The 20043-nt window shown below is 34.0% G+C and overlaps 1 protein-coding gene across 4 annotated transcripts in view; it reads left to right on the top strand.

Annotated features, from left to right (window-relative positions):
- Positions 1–17298, top strand: part of CLPR4 (CLP protease R subunit 4) — a 170300-nt gene extending 153002 nt beyond the window's left edge. The window contains exons 4-10 of one of the 4 annotated variants that reach the window (XR_016362223.1): positions 9116–9242; positions 9545–9622; positions 16166–16279; positions 16443–16520; positions 16663–16707; positions 16858–16916; positions 17044–17298. Coding sequence is in view for 1 of the 4 variants with exons in the window: in XM_089819878.1 (XP_089676004.1) it covers positions 9116–9242; positions 9545–9622; positions 16166–16279; positions 16443–16511 (388 nt within the window). In the remaining 3 variants the exon portion in view is untranslated. Of the gene's footprint in view, positions 1–9115; positions 9243–9544; positions 9623–13964; positions 14443–14839; positions 15127–16165; positions 16280–16442; positions 16521–16662; positions 16708–16857 lie in introns of those variants that run through there. The other 3 variants (XR_016362224.1, XM_089819878.1, XR_016362225.1) reach the window with 3 other exon arrangements.
- The last annotated feature ends 2745 nt before the right edge of the window (positions 17299–20043 follow it).

Below are 20043 nucleotides of genomic sequence, written 5' to 3'. Positions count from 1 at the left end.
CTAACTGATATCCAAATGGATCATCAAGGACCGCAATCCACATTGTGCCAAGGAAATCCGAAAAAAATAGGGCGGCACGCAAAACGAGGTAAAAACTCCAAAAATTTAGAAAACTTCAAAATTAAAACCCATTTGCCCTTTGGGTTCAGAAACTCCAAAAATCCAAAAATAAATGGAATCGGACACCGTATGCAAAAACGGCCAGCATAACGGCATAAAATTCCAAACCCTCTTCCCAAAAACAAGGAAATGTTCATACCCGCCCAACCGGGTAGAACTAGCATACAGAAACGGAGGGGAACACTAGTTCTCAGCCTCCAAACAAACGGCTACCAAAAACAGAAGCAGAAACGGAGCAGAAACAATAAAACAGGAAAGCCCTACCTCACAGCCAAAAGGGCAAAACGGGAATCTAAACCATAAAATAAATATCTCGCAGAAGTAGCTGAAATTCGCGGCAATCCAAGGTTTCCCCGAGCTGGATCCAACGAGCCCAACCTCGCGACGATCCCACGCCCGTAGCTCCCACAACGAACAAAACAATAAATCCTCATGAAGAGGATTTTGGGTTTTACTCTCCAACTTTCCAACTTGAAAGTGAGAAGTGAGGAATTAAATTCCTTTTTGGATATTTATTCACTTTTCGGGTGAATAATCCATTAGGGCATTTAACCAGCCAATCTAGTTAAACCCTGAATTGACCCAAACGAAAACAGGCTATTCCTATAAATAGGAATTCATCTATGGCAAAGCTGCCAGAAATATAAAATAAATCAATTAAAAGCCCGAAAACCAAAAAACACAAAAATCACCTTAACAACTTTCGCGACAATGCGAACCTCTAAATGCACAGACACGCTTACTGGTCTAATCACATAATGCAAATGAGTTCGGATTTAATAATCACCGAAAGTTTTAATTTAAACATTTAATTAAGGATACGTCGACCATACAAGGACGACATTGGTAAAATATGAACGGCTGAATCACTAACTCCATGTGCCACTGCTAGGGATATAATCCTGCACACTAAACAACATGATCAAGTGCAATTGCATATAATAACATAGCTGAAGCAATAATGCGTTAAATCACCTAATTTAACCATTTATTTAATTATATTAAAACAATCTATTTACATCACTCACGTTCGCATAACAATGCAGGAATGAAGTAAATAATCATAGCATTAAATCCATCACATAACAAAATCAGAGGTATGTCCAAATACCAGATAACCAGATATCATCATAAAACACACTGTCATCTCAAAATGGCATCATCATGCAATATGATTAACTGAACAGCATAGTAGTCTAATATCCATGATACTGAAATCAAAGTGTAGCATCTGACCCTCGGGTCCTCTCAAATGTAAAACATCACATAAGAACAGATATCTCTCAGATCAAAATACAACAAGGTAAATGTCCGCAACACATAACCAAATAATCCAACAAGAACAATCCATTCTAATTACTTAAGCATTTAATAATGATTGGTTACTCTGCATTAAAAAGTCATTTAAAACACATAAGCAAACACAGTCATAAACATGACTAACCACTGCTACAGGAACCTAGTCCAGTGTAGCATGGTAAAAGAACATAGTGCAATCTCTGCACACATCTCAGGGTAATCACGGAACAACCTTATGATACCACATCGATCCTGTTAACCACTGGCACAAACTTCAGTGAACCAAAATCACATCATAATCTCATCGATCAGATCAAAGCATAATCAAAGCAACTGATAAAGAAACATAAATCCAAACACCTCAACGGTGTAGACCACTCAGGGTCACAATCATGATCCCATCACAACAAAAGATCATCAAGGTTGCATCCATCAGGACGACTTACAAAAGTCAAATGGGAGAGGCACTACACCCAACAGCAGGAACTATTGAAGATGGTAGCTGTGATAGAGATCTTTATCTCTGGAAATATGAATGTTATTACCGTTATTCTTACGTTTAGCTGAAAAAGACATTTAAGTTTTAATCTGTAATATTAAATGTAAATGACATGTGTCATTCTCATGCATTGAGGCATGAATATTCGAAGAGTCATATTTAATTATAAGAGTTATGAGAAACTCAAGAGACCTTCGGTTATAATATGAAGAGTCTCTCCTATTGTTATATATTCGCATCAAGCGATAGACATTGTACACTTGAACTTTTTATTATCAATAAAGATATATTCTGTTGTGTGGCTGGGTTTTTCCCTTCATTCTCAAAGGGTTTTCCCAGGATATTTTTGGTGTTCTTTGTTTCTGTTTTCTCTTTCTATTTGCTGGTTATTAACTTCGATTTGTGGGCTATAGTTTCAACATGGTATCAAAGCTGGAGTTTTGATAATAGTAATTTAGCTTTGTTGCAAAATATATATTTTTTATTGCCTCGAAAGGGCACCTATTTTTTCAGTGTGATTCGTTGTTGGTCGCTTCCACTAGGAAGAATTTGTTCATCCGAAGGAGATTTGTGCTTCAAACCATCATTTTTAAATTTTTGGGACGAGCAATATTTTTTTGATTAAACTTCCATGTGGATGCTATTGGAGACACTAGGGTTTCAAGGCATTTATTTGAATTCTTTGGAATTTGTATTTTGAGTTGGGGTTTTTTCTGGCAGTTGTTTGGTGGCATCACTAAATGTGGCAGCTATTGTGCATGTTTGATCTATTTATCGTGCTATTAAAGCTTTTTTGGGTTTTGCTCAAGCGTTGATCCATACACCAACCGTCGCCGTCTGCGTGGCCAAATCAGACTCTGTGGGCACTTTGAGTCCATTCTCGAGAACGGTTACACTTGTCGTAGGGTTACCAGAATTGATTTGTGGTCGACTAATTTGGGCATGGGATTGTTGTATTGGATAAACCTCGGGTCAAGATTTTTTCAGCTTTTTCAGCTTCTGTTTCACGTCTTCCGCTTGTTGATCGTAAAGTGGGAAAGGAGAAGCAGATAGGGTTTTCGATGAATCTTCTACAGTAATCGCAGGAGCGTGGATGGAGGCGCTCGAATGATAACGCCATGGAGGAATTTTCCTGAAAATTCGAGACATCTGCAAACGAGGGTTTGAAGAATCTTGCTCACCATTGTTGTTTTTGATGAAAGTGCTGATCGGTTTTCTTGAAGCAGGAAAGATGGCGGTGGCCATTGCGCGGGGGGTTGCATAATGCAAGTGTCTTTCCCTCCTCATGCATGTGTACTACTCACACTCCTCTCAATGTTACCATTCTTCCCTCTAATACGAAGCTTGTCGAGGAATGTCAAGTTGTTCTTTTTTGAGTCAAGCCCCGGCTTAGAAAATTACATGAGATAACACTAATTTTTAAAGAAATTATCACTCAGAAGAATCAATTGGAGGCAGAGATTCATATTATCACTGAAATAAATTTTCTTCATACCCTTATATAATATGTGATGATTTCTTTTGCCATGTTTTATTATTGAGCTTATCCGCCATTTCTTCTTGCATGTGAATATGAAGACTTTGCGTATGATAAGTTTTTGATTCATAAGTGATGGAATTGATTTGATTTCTATAACTTCCTCATAATTAGTGCATTTGATCTTGATGATATAAACTCTGCATGAGTATAGGTTGTAGAGATAAGTATTGCATGAATTGCTGAGATAAGTTTCTTATGATTTTTGAAATTCTATTATAATCAAAAATTAGAGTGGTTACCATTCAGTATTTATAAATGATTATAAATAGTGATTGATCTATTATTTCTCATTGTTGCAAGATGCAACAAGAAAAGCAATAGGTTGCTTTAATTGAGATGAAGATATTGTTAAAGATATAAAGCTCAGAGGGAGCTTGTGCCTTAGAGGGAGGCTTCATAGTTAAGAGGGAGTGTTTATGGAATCCCTTTTACTCTCATAGATGCTTGTGATGCTTGCTGTATTTATAAAGTTTGAGACTTAAATGGAATCAAGTCTTAGTTTATTATTGTCTATTTTATTCTTGTGTGAATAAATGAGATTGTAAGATCAGCTATGATAACTCTTTTAATATGCGACAGTAAATATCATGTTGAGAGAGTCCATGAGGTCATCACGTTGAGAGAATCCATGAACATCATGTTGAGAGAGTCCATGATGTCATCATGTTGAGAGATTCCATGATGGGAGTTGGATGTCATGTTGAGAGATTACATGACAGTTCACGTTGAGAGAGTCGGTGAATAAAGGCTTAGCTATGAGTCTTGCAAATCTTTTCATGTTGAGTGATTCCATGAATGTGATTGATTGTTACTAGTTTTCATGTTGAGTGATTCCATGAATGTGATTAATTGTTATAGGTTTTCATGTTGAGAGATTCCATGGATGTGATTAATTGTTACAAGGTTTCATGTTGAGCGATTCCATGAATATGATTGATTGTTATATTTTTCCATGAATCTAATGGGATATAATGGATAACATTTCATCATTAACATTTTGGTTGCAGTCTTGTGTGATTGTTCAACTAAAGATCTCTCTGTGGCTAAGAGGGAGTGTTGAAGATGGTAGCTGCGATAGAGATTTTTATCTCTGGAAATATGAACGTTATTATCGTTATTGTTACTTTCAGTTGAAAAAGACACTTAAGTTTTAATTTGTAATATTAAATGTAAATGACGTGTCATTCTCATGCATTGAGGCATGAATATTCGAAGAGTCATATTTAATTATAGGAGTTATGAGAAACTCAAGAGACCTTCGGTTATAATATGAAGAGTCTCTCCTATTGTTATATATTCGCATCAAGCGATAGGCATTGTACACTTGAACTTTTTATTATCAATAAAGATATATTCTGTTGTGTGGTTGGGTTTTCCCCTTCATTCTCGAAGGGTTTTCCCAGGATATTTTTGGTGTTTTTGTTTCAGTTTTCTCTTTCTATTTACTGGTTATTATCTTTGATTTCTTGGCTATAGTTTCAACAGGAACAAACAGTGACCAAGAACCAAGAGCCAACCAAGAGAAGAGAGAAGGGACATACAAGTAGAGACCTTGACAACATAGGGGGTGGAAGGGGCGGGACAGTAGCCTCACCACACCAAACACAACTAAGTAGCCAATGAAATAGAGAAAAACCTTAGAACAGAGGGGTAACCCATAGATGTGGTAGTAGGTTGGTGCTACTGTCCCTGGTAGCGTCTAAAATCGGTAAGAGTGGAACTAGACCTCTACAACTCGGATCTCTAAGGTCTTTTGTTTGATCTTCTTGATTTAAATAAATCATGCATTTCATTATTTGGTCAGCATGTTGTTTTTCTAGTGCTCTACCTTTAAAAAGGTATCTTTTGAAAAAGAAAGTATCTTCTGAAAAAGAGTCTGTAATATAATTCCACCCACATTTCCTCTTCTTGGATGTTTTCTTCTTCTAGGTTTTTTTTCTTCTGGGTTTGGGTTTTCTTTGTTTTGGTATTCTTCTTTGTTTTGGTAGTCTTCTTCTTCTTCTCCATTCCTATCCCCGAGATATGGAACTTTTGGAATGTTCGTTAAATTCAAGCTCATTACATACTTATTTGATCCATCAAAAAAGCTACATATCATCTTCTTCTTCCAAAGAAATAAAAAGCTGCATAGGTATTATACAAATTCTTTTTACAAGACAATCTGTATGCTATAATAATCCTTCATTTTTTTTTGGTCTATTCGAAGCTCTTGTTAAAAAACAAAATTTCTATTATGGAATTCAAGAATATTGACATATTTAGACTTAGTTACCGATTCGTGAAACGAATTCGATTTGGGCATGTGAATCGGATCTGTGGATTTGTGATTTTTTTTTCCCAATTATGATTCGTGGAGGATTTGTGTATATATATATGCATTATATATACTAAAAAATTAGAGAAATATTCATAATTCTAAAACTAAATCACTTCAAAGTATGAATCTATGATTCTAAATCATTTCATAGTATGAATCTATGGATCAAATACATAATGATTATAAGAAAATAATTGAAAATTAAGAAAAAAATAAAAATAAAAATTCAAAATTAATTCAAAAATAATCTGGACGAATCTAGCCACGGATTTAGATCCAGTGTCTAGGGCATGAATCCGGTAACTAATTATATAGTTGTCTATTTATGAAATAAGACATTGAAAATTAAAAATCTATTTTTTATTATAAAGTGAAAAAAGCTGTCCAAGATTGTTTAGCTTTTTTTATTTTCAAGATCTTCTTCATCTACTAAGAGAAGAAGACAAACCCTTGGGTTTTTTTCTTGGGTTTTTTTCTTCATTTTTAGTTCTATTGGTAGGTTCGGGAGTGGTCCTGTTGTTATCACCCCATTCTTCTCACCGAAAAAGCTCTTTTAAAGAATCCTGTTTTTGATATATTGAGTCACTTTTATCATCTTTTTTCTTTTTTCTTTTAAAGATAAAAAAGAAATTGTTCTAAGTAGGTACTCGAGGTTGAGGAGTGACTTAAAATAGCAATATTTATTGGTCTTCTTTTGGTGCTTGCGCATTTTAGGAAAAAGACGTTCATCATTTGTTGCTCAGATTGCAATAGAAGAATAATTTTTAGTTTGTTTGAAAGATAGGCCATAATATTTTATATACTCTATTCGTTTTTCTAATAGTAACATATAACTTGTACGATTCTACATAAGAAAAAAACTTAATGTCATAATAAATGGCATTATCTCTAAAAGGCATACTATTAAATTGAAATAGGAAAGATGTATGTATGAATCCAATATGGAAGTAATAATGGTTTAGATATAGTCTAAATTGGTAATGCTAAATAGAATTCAAAGTGTCGGCTATTCAACAACTTATTAGAAATGCAAGACAGCTGATTATTATAAGAAAAAAAATCTCCTACTCTTTGAGAATGTCCTCAATGGGAGTATGCACTAGGGTGTATGTGTGACTCGTTTGGATCAGAAGCTGAAACGGACCAGGAAATTTAACAATAGTTTTCTTCTATGAAAAAGTACAGATCTATTAGTTTCCTTGTACTGGGGAAAATAAAATTTATGGTTTAAATTGATGCAAATCCAATCACCTTTACGTAGGATGAAAAGCACTTCCTCATTGGTAGCGAATGGTCATCAATCCATTGAGCGAGGAAAAAAAGTAATTTGAAAAAACATAAACATTATGTTTATATTGCTGCAAGAGCGGACAAATGGTCAACTATCTTGCAAACTCTCACAAATAGATGTTGTTACTGTATCTATAAATCTTTAGAGTCCTTATTATTCGGGGGGAAATAGTAGAGCTAGAGATGGTAAAATATACAAATTACCAAATACGCATCTCATATCTTAGGGCTCTGACATATAGAGAGGACCTTACTGTCAGAGAAATAATCATAGAAACAAAGAAATCCATAATAGAAAAATAAAATAATAATAATATATATTTATATTGATTACTTAAATGCAAGAGCCAATCACTTGCCTACTTGGAAGGTGCCTAACTTAAAGGAGGCAGCAAAGGGGAGTCAAGGTGCCTTCTAGTGCTACGAACAATCTTCGGGAAGAAAGAGGTGATGATCTAATTGGATAAAAGACCCAAGGCGCTAAAGAGAATGGTCTCATATTTATTCAAAATATAATTTTAGGTTTCTTGATTTACCAAGTTATAGGAAGTTTTGGTTGGGTTGTTTTGGTGAGCCTAAGTATGATTATAACTATTCTTGACTAGTCTAAGGTATGGGTTAAGAAATGCATGACCAATTTTTCATTATACTTGTAAGTTATTATCAATCATAGATGATATGGGAGGTTACGAGTGTTCCATCTTTTTCCTAAGATTGTTGATATTCGCCTTTTTATTGAAGATAATTTTCTTATCTAATCATTGTTATGAAGGGTGCTCCCCTTGATACTATAAACACACAATAGAAACAAAGAAACAAAAATAATTGCGAGAATAAAATAGGGGCTTCTTATTATTGCCACAAATGCGGAATTACAAAATTCACAATTAGAATATGCTAAACCACATGGATGCCTTCATTACAGTAATATGCAAGATAAAGTTGTGAACTATCACCTAGAGTTGAGCTAAACAATGTTTGGGCCTTTTTTAAATAGGCAATTTTATGCCGCTCGAGAAGGTTCTAGACACTCAAACTTAATACCTAGGGCCGATAGACCCTAACAATACATATAGAGTCAGCCAAATACATCTTTGACATTTATTTTAGAAATTTCGGGTAGCCCAACTTCGGAAGGCTATAACTCTCGAACTATTGCTCCGATTAGCTATTATAACCACTTTTTGGAAATGCCAAATCCTGTCCTACGGGCTCAAATCTATGCAAGTGCCCATCCGTCGAGTTTTCAGACCTCATCTGGGGCCTCTAAGGCCTTCAAAATTGAGTTCAAAGGTTTTTCTCCAAAAACTTTCACCAAAAATCCATAATTACTTCTCTAATACTTAAGCTGGAGCAATGAGATTTTTATGGTAGGCTTATAATTCTGAAATGAACCTTCATGTAGAAAATCAGAACATTCTGAGCTCGTATGACAAACTTACTAGAAATAGTTAGCTCCTAGAAATAGTAACCCCACTTCTACTAGTCCTGATGAAAATAGAAAAGGCTGAAAATGAATATATTTTTGGGTGATGCACCCTTACACCCAAGATGCTCTTGCATCACATTGAATAGTAAACCTTAGTCATTTCTTGTGATATGGTCCTGCTATAAATTGAGGCCAAATTTGATTTGCAGTAGCCTGTAGAGTTGTGCTAATTGATTCATTAGTTATTTTGTTGACAAGTTACCTTCATTTCACATGGTTATTTATATTAGACAACCTTGTGATTATAAGAATTGTCTAGACTCTAGGCTTTATGCATTTTTGGTTCAGGACTATGGTTTGAAACTTTGAACATTGATCTGTTTTTTTTTCTGGATATTCTCTTTGTACTTATTGATAGCATCTGTACAATTTAAATTAATATTTTCTGTCATATTGGCTTATTTTAGCCATTTTTGTTACAGTTGAGTAGAAATTTTAAGGCTTGCAGTGCCTTTCTTTCTTTCTTTTTTTTCCCTCAGTATGCAAATTTTGTCTGTGAAAGTGTGAGCTTGAGAAGGTTTACAATATGCATAACTAAGACTTTCCAATATGTCAGTGCAGATCATGCTCATTTCCAATTTATACACTTGCTATTGGGAATGCATGGGGGGATGCAGCATTGCTTTTGGCAGCTGGAGATAAAGGACATCGTGCTGCTTTGCCATCAGCTAGCATAATGATAAAACAGGTTCTTTAAGGATGATTATATCTGGCCATGTATAGCTTAATAATTAATAGAAGCTTACAGAGGAATTTATAAAATGCATCAATTCACTATGCCATTATTTTTGAGTTTTGAATCTTTAATTGTTGCTAACATGGCAACAAATATTAAATTTAAAAAAATTAATTTATTTTGTCTAGTTTTTCTTTATCGTATGTCATCTGAATTTTCTAAGTGTGTCTTTAACTATATTTGCTATTTGATTTAAGAAGCTGACTGATTCAAAATTATGGATAGCTTAATCTTTGATTCCACCTGATTTGCAGCCAATAACAGCAGCCCAAGGCCAAGCTACTGATATTGACATTGCTCGCGATGAAATAACAGTTAACAAAGAGATTATGGTGAGATTTTTACATTGTTTTTGTGTTTTCTTTTCACAAATGTGTCATGTCAATAGAATGTGGAAAACCATAAGATTGTTTGTATTATGAAGTTTTCTTTCAAAAAATTATTTAGATATTTCTGCATGTAGATTGATTTTGTAAACTTCAGATGCTTAGTGATCAAAATTTGAAGATCCTTCTGTATAATGATTTTCATTTCTGATGTTCGTGAAGGTTTAGATTTAACTGTAGGATCAAGTAAATAGAAGGTGTTGTCTGAAACTATCTTGGGTAAGTTGGCAGTTCTATCCTTGATGAAGTCAGTATAGCTCAGGAATTAGCTCACTCCACTAAGCAATCTGGAAATGAGTGTATGGTGATCAAGTTGGACTTTAAGAAAGCCCATGATAGAGTTGATTGACATTTTTTATTAAGAAGTGATGGAAGACTTTTGCTTCAATATGCAATGGTTGAATAGGATCTTCAATTGCGTAGCTATTCTTTAATTCTTGGTCCTTCTAATTGGCTCCCTGGAAGGTTTGTTTGAGGTTTCCTGAAGGCTTTGCCAAGGGGATCTACTGCTCCCTTTTTGTTGATCATCATGGTGAAAGCTTTGGGCCAATCCTTCAAGAAGGAGATGAGCATTGGCCGAATTGAAGGCATTGAAATTACTAGTCAAATTTCCTCAGTATCGCATCAACAATTTGCCAATGACACCATGTTTTTTGGTTTACTGAAAAGATTGGAAGCCTTTCATTTAAATGCCACATTGAGTCAATATTCTTGGGCTTTTGGTAAAGAAGTGGATATGAACAAATCTGAAGTCTTCTTCAATACATTCCACAAGGAGCAAGGGATTTTAAGGATTCTTAACTTCAACTAAGGATAATTGCCATGCAGTTTCTTGGGTCTCCCATTTGCTAAAGGTCTAAGGTCTAGAAAAATTTGAGATCCTCATAAGTTGAAAATGGGCACCAAAGTCACCTTCTGAGAAAGGGCATTGGCTTTCTTGGGTTGGGAGAATCACTATGATCATCATTCTTCTCTCATTCATGGCCTTACTTCTTGGTGTTGACAAAAGCTTCAAAGTTTCAAACAATAATTAAGGAGATTCTTTTGGTAGGTATTAGAGGACAAGGATGCAATTGGTTTGATCTATTGGGTGAAAATTTGTAAGGATAAGGAAGATGGAGGTGAGATCAGAAATTTGTTTTCATTAAACAAGGCCCTTGGAGCTACATTAGTATGGTGCATGGTATAAGTAATTGGATAGGGAATTGGTGAGGGCCTTCAGAGAAAATATCTGGACAATGAAGATCTGAAGATCTTGTCTACTTCAAATTCACCTAAAGGATCACAAATGTGGAACTTAATGCAACCTTGTAAGACATTTGTTTTAGATTACTTGTATTGGAATATTCATGATGGAAGGAAAGCTCTCTTTTGGAAAGATTCATGGGGAGGCTATTTGACTCTTGATAGCATTTTAATAATGGACAAGGTAAGGGATCTTCTGAAGCTTTCTTGGGGTAATTATGTTAAAGATTGTGTCACTTTTGATGAAGATGGAAGGATTTCTCCTTAGATCTTTTAGCACATCCGGTGGACTAGCTCTCTTTATCCCTACAATAAATATCACATTGCTAATGTCAAAGCAAATTAGGAAGGGTATCTGAAGGTGTAATACACAATCATGAAACAAATATCTTAAACAGATCTGTACTTGTCAAAACAGTGCTCTGTTTTTAATATTAAAAAGCCCTTAACAATAAAGATTAGTATATTATTTATATTTTCTAGATTTGGATTAACTGTGAGTGGCTTCGCTATTAGTAGTGACCAAAGTAGCAAAAGTCACTTCTCTGGAGTAGATTGGCAAACTAAAATATCAAGATTGTTTCAATTCACCAAGGCCCTAGGAAATACCTAAATGATTTAGAAGAGTAAAAGCTGTTAAAATTCAAAGGAAATTTAATTGTAGAGAGAGGAGTTCGAAATGAGAATTTATACCTTGTCTTCCGGTTTATGATTTTTCTCATGAATTTCCATATTGCTGATTACATGGCACACTGTACAATACATTATTAGTAATTACATCATTGGACTTGAAAGTTTGGACCTGAAAATCAATTACAATCTACCTGGCACAAAGTCAAAACCTACAATTTAACAAAAAGCGGAGGGAGCCAATGACTTGGTGCTATGGAGGAGGCTGTAGATTGTGGTCATTGTTAATGATTGGTAGCTTTAGTTGGATAAACTATAGTGCAAATATATATATATATATATATACATATATATATATATATATATATATATATATATTGTTGACATATCAGTCAAGTTTGTTATTAGTGACACACACTTATTCAGATTGTATATAGCTACTGGGCTTGTTATACAACTATCAATGTTTGCCAAGTATTTCAGTTGTCACTGAGTTCTACAGTTGCTACCGAGTCCTTTGGACAAATCTCAGTGGTTACCAAGCAGTCATAGTTACAATGAAGACCAGCAATGTAAACCATGCATCTTAGTGTATGCCGAGTTTACCAGTGCAAGCGGAGTTGTGCAGTGTTCACTGAGCTTGTAGTATATGTGATGCGAGTCGAGTGTTAACTGAGCTACTCAGTGTTAACCAAGTGACACAGTTTATACGGAGCTCGAAGTGACAGTGTTTACCGAGTCATACAATGTAAATCAAGAGACTTAGTTTATATGATGAGTTTCACAGTATCTACCGAGTCACCAGTGTAGACTGAGTTCAAGACTACTTGAAAATGATCAATATGGACCAAGCTTCTACGTCTACCAAGTGCATGACGATGCCGAGCATTGACAGTGGATGCTGAGTATCAGAACCTCACCGATGTGGGCCGACTTTGTAATATTTGTGGTAACTTGTGTTGTGGCCAACTTTGTAATTTACATAATTGGATTGATATATATGTAATGTATTGTATCATATCCAGAGCATGAGTATGAGCATGAAATCAATGTAATCATCAGAGAAGAGCAGAAAGAGCGAATTGAAAAGGCTACAATAGTATAAGGAGCAACAAAGACATATCTATCACAACAAAGTGATTAATACATAAAGGAATCTCATTCAACAAACCAAGTTGATCAAAGATCATCTACTATTTCATCCTAACAGGTGGATCGGTCAAATCCTTTCACAATGTAGACCGAGTACTCTTTTGTAAATCTCTTTACCGAGTGCATACTTAATTGTATGTTTGCAAATCCTTTCACAAGGTGGACCTAGCAGTCCTTATTGCTCCTAACAGGGTAGATTATCAGAAGTGATCAATGTAAGCTTTAACAGGCTAACTTTATACTGCAGTACTAAAGTTTGTGGGTATCATCTCCACCCCAGTTTTACTTTCTATTTGGAAGGTTTCTGGGCCACCAAATCTTTGTGTCACAGTGTTATGAATGTTTTCATATTCTTATGCATGCAATTAGATCATATGATATGTGATGGATTATATGCTAATTGGATTGTTGGATTAAGAGTGAAATTGTTGAAATTCTAGAGGTTACTGATTCACCCCTCCCCTCTCAGTAACTTAGCTTAGTCTTGAATATTTCCAACACACACACACACACACATGAGATATTTATTTGTCATTATATTAATTAAAAATTCTTATGAATAGACATGTCTTGTGAATGGACATGTCTATCCATACTTCATCCTATATTAGAGAGACTGCTGCCATTTGGAAAGCACATATCAAACATTATGGCAGTGCTATTACATTTGCAACGATCCTAAGAAAACAACATGGTATGAGAGGCAGGTTGACTGTATATTTACTGCAAGTAAAGACTGAATTTTAAAATCTAAGTTAGATCATCCTTTTGAAGGAGTCATCACAGGAATGCTTATATCAAGATAATTGGTATCCAGTCCTTTGGCTTAAGATAATCTGATTGAATATGGCAGAACCCATGGGCTATGCAGCATGTCAAGAAAGTGGGCTCATTGCATTTGTATATTTTCTCTTTTAAGAATACCTTATGCTATAACACACCACGAGAAAACAATCAGCTCTTTGATCTGTAAATAGAAATAACTCTTAAACTTCTTCATTTTAGTTATCGTGTTCTAATGCATATCTTTTAAATGACTTCCGTTCTATATTGTTCTCATTGGCTTTAAAACTCGAAATATTGAACACTTACAAATAGTCATGCATATCGATTCTTTTGTGTGATATATTCGCTGCCCAATCTAAATCTTTATCACATGTTAGATTTTTATGAGGGAGTATTGCATGCTAATTTAGAATGCTAATTTAGAGACTGTTACTGACCCAAGAATGTTTGCCCACTTATGCTTTATATATTGCAGAAAAATCAAAAGATAAGTCAACAAGAAATAAATAAGAAAAGGAGTGATGAAGGAGACCAGTGTACACCATGCAGGAAGTGCCTCAGCCAGAGGAACAAGAGAGTAGTTGCTTCTGATTTAGCTCAAGGAATTGATGCCAGTCTCTTGGAAGTTATTGTTGATTCCCACTGAGACAAATAGAACATGTTGACATTGAAGACTAGCAAGTAAAGACATGTGCTTTGTAGAAAGCAATGATTCATCGTCTTAATGCTGCCAAGTATCTTTTCTCAATTCAATATGTTAGACTATACTCAGTGCGGCCAATCTTCCTAGAGTTTTCCTAGAGTTAGTTATTGTCATGTGGATGCGTGACCCATTCAATTTGAAATATTGAACCAATAAGTGGACATTGATGGGCTGGACATCGTACGTACAAGTACCTCCAACAAAAGTTTAATTAATGTTGCGTCAGCAAGATACTATGATAAACATTAAGGTATGTGAGGCTCATTAAAGGTAATCTAATACCATTGTGGTCCCTTATGAATTTACATTATATTTATTGCTATTTAAATGTAATATATGAGAACTTTGATGTTATGTTATGTCTCATAATTAACAATATGTATATTGAGATGAATTTATAAATAAGCATATTTGATTCTAATATATCTATGGATATATAATATGTTTATGGAAATAAATTATAATAAATATATTAATAACTGTACCGAATATTGGTTAATTCATCATGAATTAAGTATAGAATCAAATTTCTAATGTTCTTATAGTTAAAATATAATAATATTATTATTGAGAAAATTTATTAAAAGTGATTTTATTACTATAAGAGTCATTTGCCTTGATGTTTTCCTCTGAGAATGTTCTTGCAGGAAAAGGGAGATTGAGGTAATGAGGGAGCTTGACATTTCATTAAGAGGCAACCTTGAAAGAGAGGGAGCATATAGAGGATATGTTTTTTTCAAACTTTAGTGATCTTTGACGTATTGACTCAGAGAGACTAGATCATGTTGAGAAGGATTCTCTAATGATCAATAAATTGTAAACAATTAAGAGGACTCCGGTTTATGAATATTGTTCATAACTATATGTGCCTATCCCCCGTGTACATAATGAGGAAGTGATGACTTCCAAATGATTATCACTTCTATTTGCAAAAGTAATTGTGAGTTGACAATCTTATAATAACTTCTTTCAAATGTCAAATGAGTTGATATTCAAGAAGCTAGAAAGTCAAATGAGTTGACATTTGCCAAATGAGTTGGCATTCAATAAACCAAGAAGTCAAATGAGTAGACATTGTAGAAATCATTTTTTATGTTGAGGTAATCTGTTATTCACATAGTGTGAATCTTGTTTATCCTCCCTAGCTAAGAGGTAGTGTTAATGATTGGTAGCTTTAGTTGGATTAAACTATAGTGCATATTTATATATATTAATATATTAAATATGAGATATTTATTTGTCATTATATTAATTAAATTCTAATGAATAGACACGGGACATGTCTATCCATACTTCATCCTATATTAGAGAGATGGCTGCCATTTGGAAAGCACATACCAAACATTATGGCAGTGCTATTACATTTGCAGCGGATCCTAAGAAAACAACAGTCATGAGGCTATAAACATAATAGTATACTACTAGTACTAGTAACAAATGTCAATAATCCTAACCCTAATTTGAGGTTTAAGGGTTTTGGTCATGGTTTTTCTTGTTTTAATAATAAAAAATACCTAATTCTAAAATTTTAGGATTTAGGATTAGGGTAAATGAATTTAAAAACAGCATTTAAAATTAGTTAAGTCATACATAATCAAAATCATTATGCTGGGGCTTGAATAATTAGGTGCCCAATTCAAAGGTGCTGACTACTGAGAGCCCGAGTTGAAATAATCCGATTGGTTCAATGCTTAAATCCATAAAGGAAAAAGTAATGACTTAAATTGGACTGAAGCAGGAACAAAATAATATATTGTGATTCAATGAAGACAAATAATCAGGCGATATGATCCCTTGAGATTTATTTTGTTACTTTCAGATGATTTCTGCTTTTATGGTAGCAACTATGTTTTTGTGTTCAATAAATGTCAGTAAAGATGTCAGAGAAGGTTGTTTTGCAATTCTGTTAGTGTTATGCATCCATTTGATTCATAAATTTAGATTTATAATTTGGTAATTTTTGTTTATTGTAGGTTAAACTTTGGGCTTATCACACAGGACATTCTATAAAACAGATTGAACGTGATATTTTGCGGCCAAAATATTTCAGCCCAGAAGAAGCTGTCAAGTATGGGTTGATTGATAAGGTGCAGACAGAAGACTTCTATAATTCCAATATTTTATTGCATATTATGAATTGTTATGCACGCAATACCTTGATTTCCTGCAAGCCTACTCCTTGCATTAGATTTTTAATTCAAATTTAAATTCCTCTATACAATAATTTCTGGTACTTTCTTTGGTCAATAGGTAATGTATGGAAAGGGTAGGGGGAGATTTCCTGTTGCCCCCCCTCCCAGAGTAGGAGACTTAATATAACTACTAAAGGTATGTAAAACTAATGAATTTGCTATGCTCAGACTTGGAAGTTGCTTATAATTTTATATTTTTTTATTTGTTGTGCTGATCAGATGTTTTGTAAGACTTAACAGTGGTATTTGGTGTTCAAATTTTCCTTGCATGTATCCAGGGTGGTTGTTTACAACACTTTCAATCTTTTTTTTGAGATTTTCAGGTTTAAGTTTTATCTTTTCTAAGATAGTTTCTTATTTGTTGTGATAGTTTCTTATTTGTTGTGTTTACTAGATGTTCTTCAAGACTTGTTAGTGGTATTTGTTGTTATAATAGTTATTTACAACAATTTGAACCCATTTGCTATTGTCAGGTTCCCATCAATGACTACGACACTGGGGTGGCATTTTCAGCTTAAAACTGATTTTGCAGGTTTCAATATTCTTCAACTTCTCAGATTGCTGGAAGTCACTTTTAATGCTTCTAAATCCTTTTCCAATATTCATATACAATTGAGGTTCAAGCACTGCTAAAATGATCACTGTTGTTTTATGAATAGGATATTCTACTGGCCATTTCTAGAGAAATGTTTCAGCTTACTTGGGTGGGAGCACTGAGCTTGTGCAATTGCTGTTATAAACTGTATATTATAATTGCTGGTCAAATTTAGATGAATTGGTTCATATATTCAAATGAACAAATTGATTCCTACACATCTATTATACGTATTGTGAGGAGTATAAAATGATGGTCACAAATATTTCTTGTGTAAGAAACTTGGCTGGCTATTACTAATGGAATTAGTATTATGATCTTTCTTAGTTGTTTACTTGAGCAAAGAGTGCTGCACATATATTTCATATGTTAAAGAGGCATTTATAATGATGCTGCATATGTGTCTGAACAACTATAGTGGAACTGTTGGGCAATTCCTAAGATTCAAGATCAGGCTAAAAACAAAACTTGATGGTCTGTAAGGGTGCCAATCGAAACACATTCAGTAACTATAATGTTTAATAAGTGATTTTCTGTATAAGCCGTTTGTAGTTCATAATCTGTAATATGGAAGGAGACATAGACATGTTCCTTGCAATTTAAAGAACATATGGAATCGAAAAACATAGGGCATATGTATTGAGTTATATGAAACAATTATGCATTGGGTAATGAATCACGAGGGGATTCTACCAAGCCTCATACTATAGAATACTAAGGCTATGGAAGAATGGCAGAGCGATCAATTGGCTGACATTTTCATGGAAACAAAGCACTCCAGAATATGGGGTATACTATATTGAAACATATATCAGTTGTAGCAGGATGTTACAGAGGTGTTGCATTGCGAGAGTAATATTTCATGAAACAAAGTTTCTATGTTGAAGTTGTTAGGGATAGTTTCTTTTCAAAGACATCTGCTGAGTGAACAAGGGCTACCTTCAACGTGACACTTTTTGGAATTTGGAGAAGCATATAGAATTTTGGGAGGCAAATGGAATAACCTAGAACCAAACAAGGAAACAATTTGGCAATTTGGCTTATATTCTCAGTTTAAGCTGATGATTTTCTTGAAAGATTGAAAATTTAATCTTGTAAAAACATAAGCATTCCATTTACATGGCACTTCAAAATTACAAATAGGATGTAACTATTTAAGTTTCAAATTTGAAAAAAGTAGGAACTATGACTTCTGATTTATAAAAAATAAAAATAAAATTTAATGCCATATATAGATGTTGCACAGGTTAAAACAAAATTTGCTTTACTTTCACCTAATAGAATTTATGAAGGAAATTGTTGTGAGAGATATGCACTTTTGTTACGAAGGAGCAATGGATATGATGTTCCTTGTAATGCTCCATTTGTAGAGTTCACAATACAATGATGTCGTTAGTTTGTTTCCCCTTGGTCTTGTAGGCTAACTAGGACATAAAAGGGATTTTGAGGCCACTTGGCCTAGGCAGTTTCAATTACAGTTCAGTCTAGGGTGGCTTGAGATTGTTTTGGGCACACTTGGTATTTATAGTAAGTTATTATGGCCATATTTCGACTTTCAATGCAATGGTATCTCTATGATAAATTGCTCGATATCGATAGGACCGTATATTAATTTATGGTATAATTTATTATACATTAATAAAGTCTTTTATAAAGTTAATTTAATTATTTAACTTCATTAATGTATATTTATAATTTGTGACAAATATTTAAATTAAATGACTCCCTTTAATTTTGTAACACATTGGAGACAAAAAGAAAAGGAGACATACATACATATATATATTCATAGGTAATCGGCTGAAGCCTAGATTATTTATTATTCATTTTATTATTATTGTTAGATTGATTATTTTTATGTGTTAATTTTGGGTAGATTCGAACCCAAGACATCTTCGATGAGAGGCTCGCAATTTACCAATGCGTTGTAGGCTCTTGCCTGAAAAGGAGAAATATTTATTAAAAAACACTCGCCAAAAAATAGGAGCAACAAGAAAATAGGAAGAAAAAAGTAATGTTATGTTTTTAAATCCTACATTGAAGAAACAAGAGTAAACCCATGGAAAAGTGTATAAAAAGGAATGAAGTGTTCTCTTTTTAGCACGCTCGGAAAATATATCAATTGATGAAGTTTTTGGAAAATCTCTCAAGGGCTTGGAGAACATAAATACTCTATGCTAACATTCTTCTTGTTGTTGTGAAATGTAGACATAAGAATTGGGTGTATTATAACTTGGATTGCTTGTGAATGTAAAATCTATTTGCATTGTGAAGTTGAAGGTTTCACTTAGTTACAACAACATGAAATGCTCTGGAAGCTTAATTTGGGTTTGAGGGTTGAGATAAAGGATTATTGCTCCTAGGTAACAATCTTTGCTAGATGCCTCTAAATAAAGATCACTTTCGAGACTAGCTAGTGTACCTTTCTAAATCAATCATTCACTTGTTGGAACATCTTGATGTTGATTGCAATTATAGAAAAGTCTAATGTAGGAGCCCTAGAGGAGTTTGATTTAGATTGTTGAGGTTTGGGATTGTATATGAAGTTTGTCTAGTAATAGTAATTGGTTTGTACTCAAACAAAGGAAAGGGAGGCCACACATAGGGCAAACAGATCTCTTGTTGTTTATAGCATTTATCGTCCAAAAGGGATTTTTTTACAGACCAAAGATTGTTAACAAGAATTGTTGTCGTTAATCTTCAGTCAAGAAGTGTCATATACTATCTCTAGGAGGTGTCTATAAGTTTGCAAGTAATTGTCATTGTATTCCATTGGAATATTTTTCATGGTAACAATTTTTGGTATGCAATTTGAACAATGTCATTCTCTCTATAATATATGTTATTGGTTGTTAAGATTGAGATATACATTTCTTCAATTTATCAATGAAAGAGCACAGTTGTTAATATTTATGGGAACTCATTGTATTATGGTGTTATCTAGTTCTTAAGCATCAAAATTACTCACTATACATATTATTATGTAGACCTCAAGCAATTACGTCAAAAACTCAAATATCAGATTGCCATGAAACAATTTGACAAAATAACAATTAGTAGGAAA

The sequence above is a fragment of the Cupressus sempervirens genome, chromosome 3 (assembly GCF_028749045.1).
Source record: "Cupressus sempervirens isolate cs-2001-9-10 chromosome 3, ASM2874904v1, whole genome shotgun sequence".
Lineage (NCBI taxonomy): Eukaryota > Viridiplantae > Streptophyta > Pinopsida > Cupressales > Cupressaceae > Cupressus > Cupressus sempervirens.
Note: the sequence above shows the minus strand (reverse complement) of the source record. Positions and strands in the feature narration are given on the sequence as shown.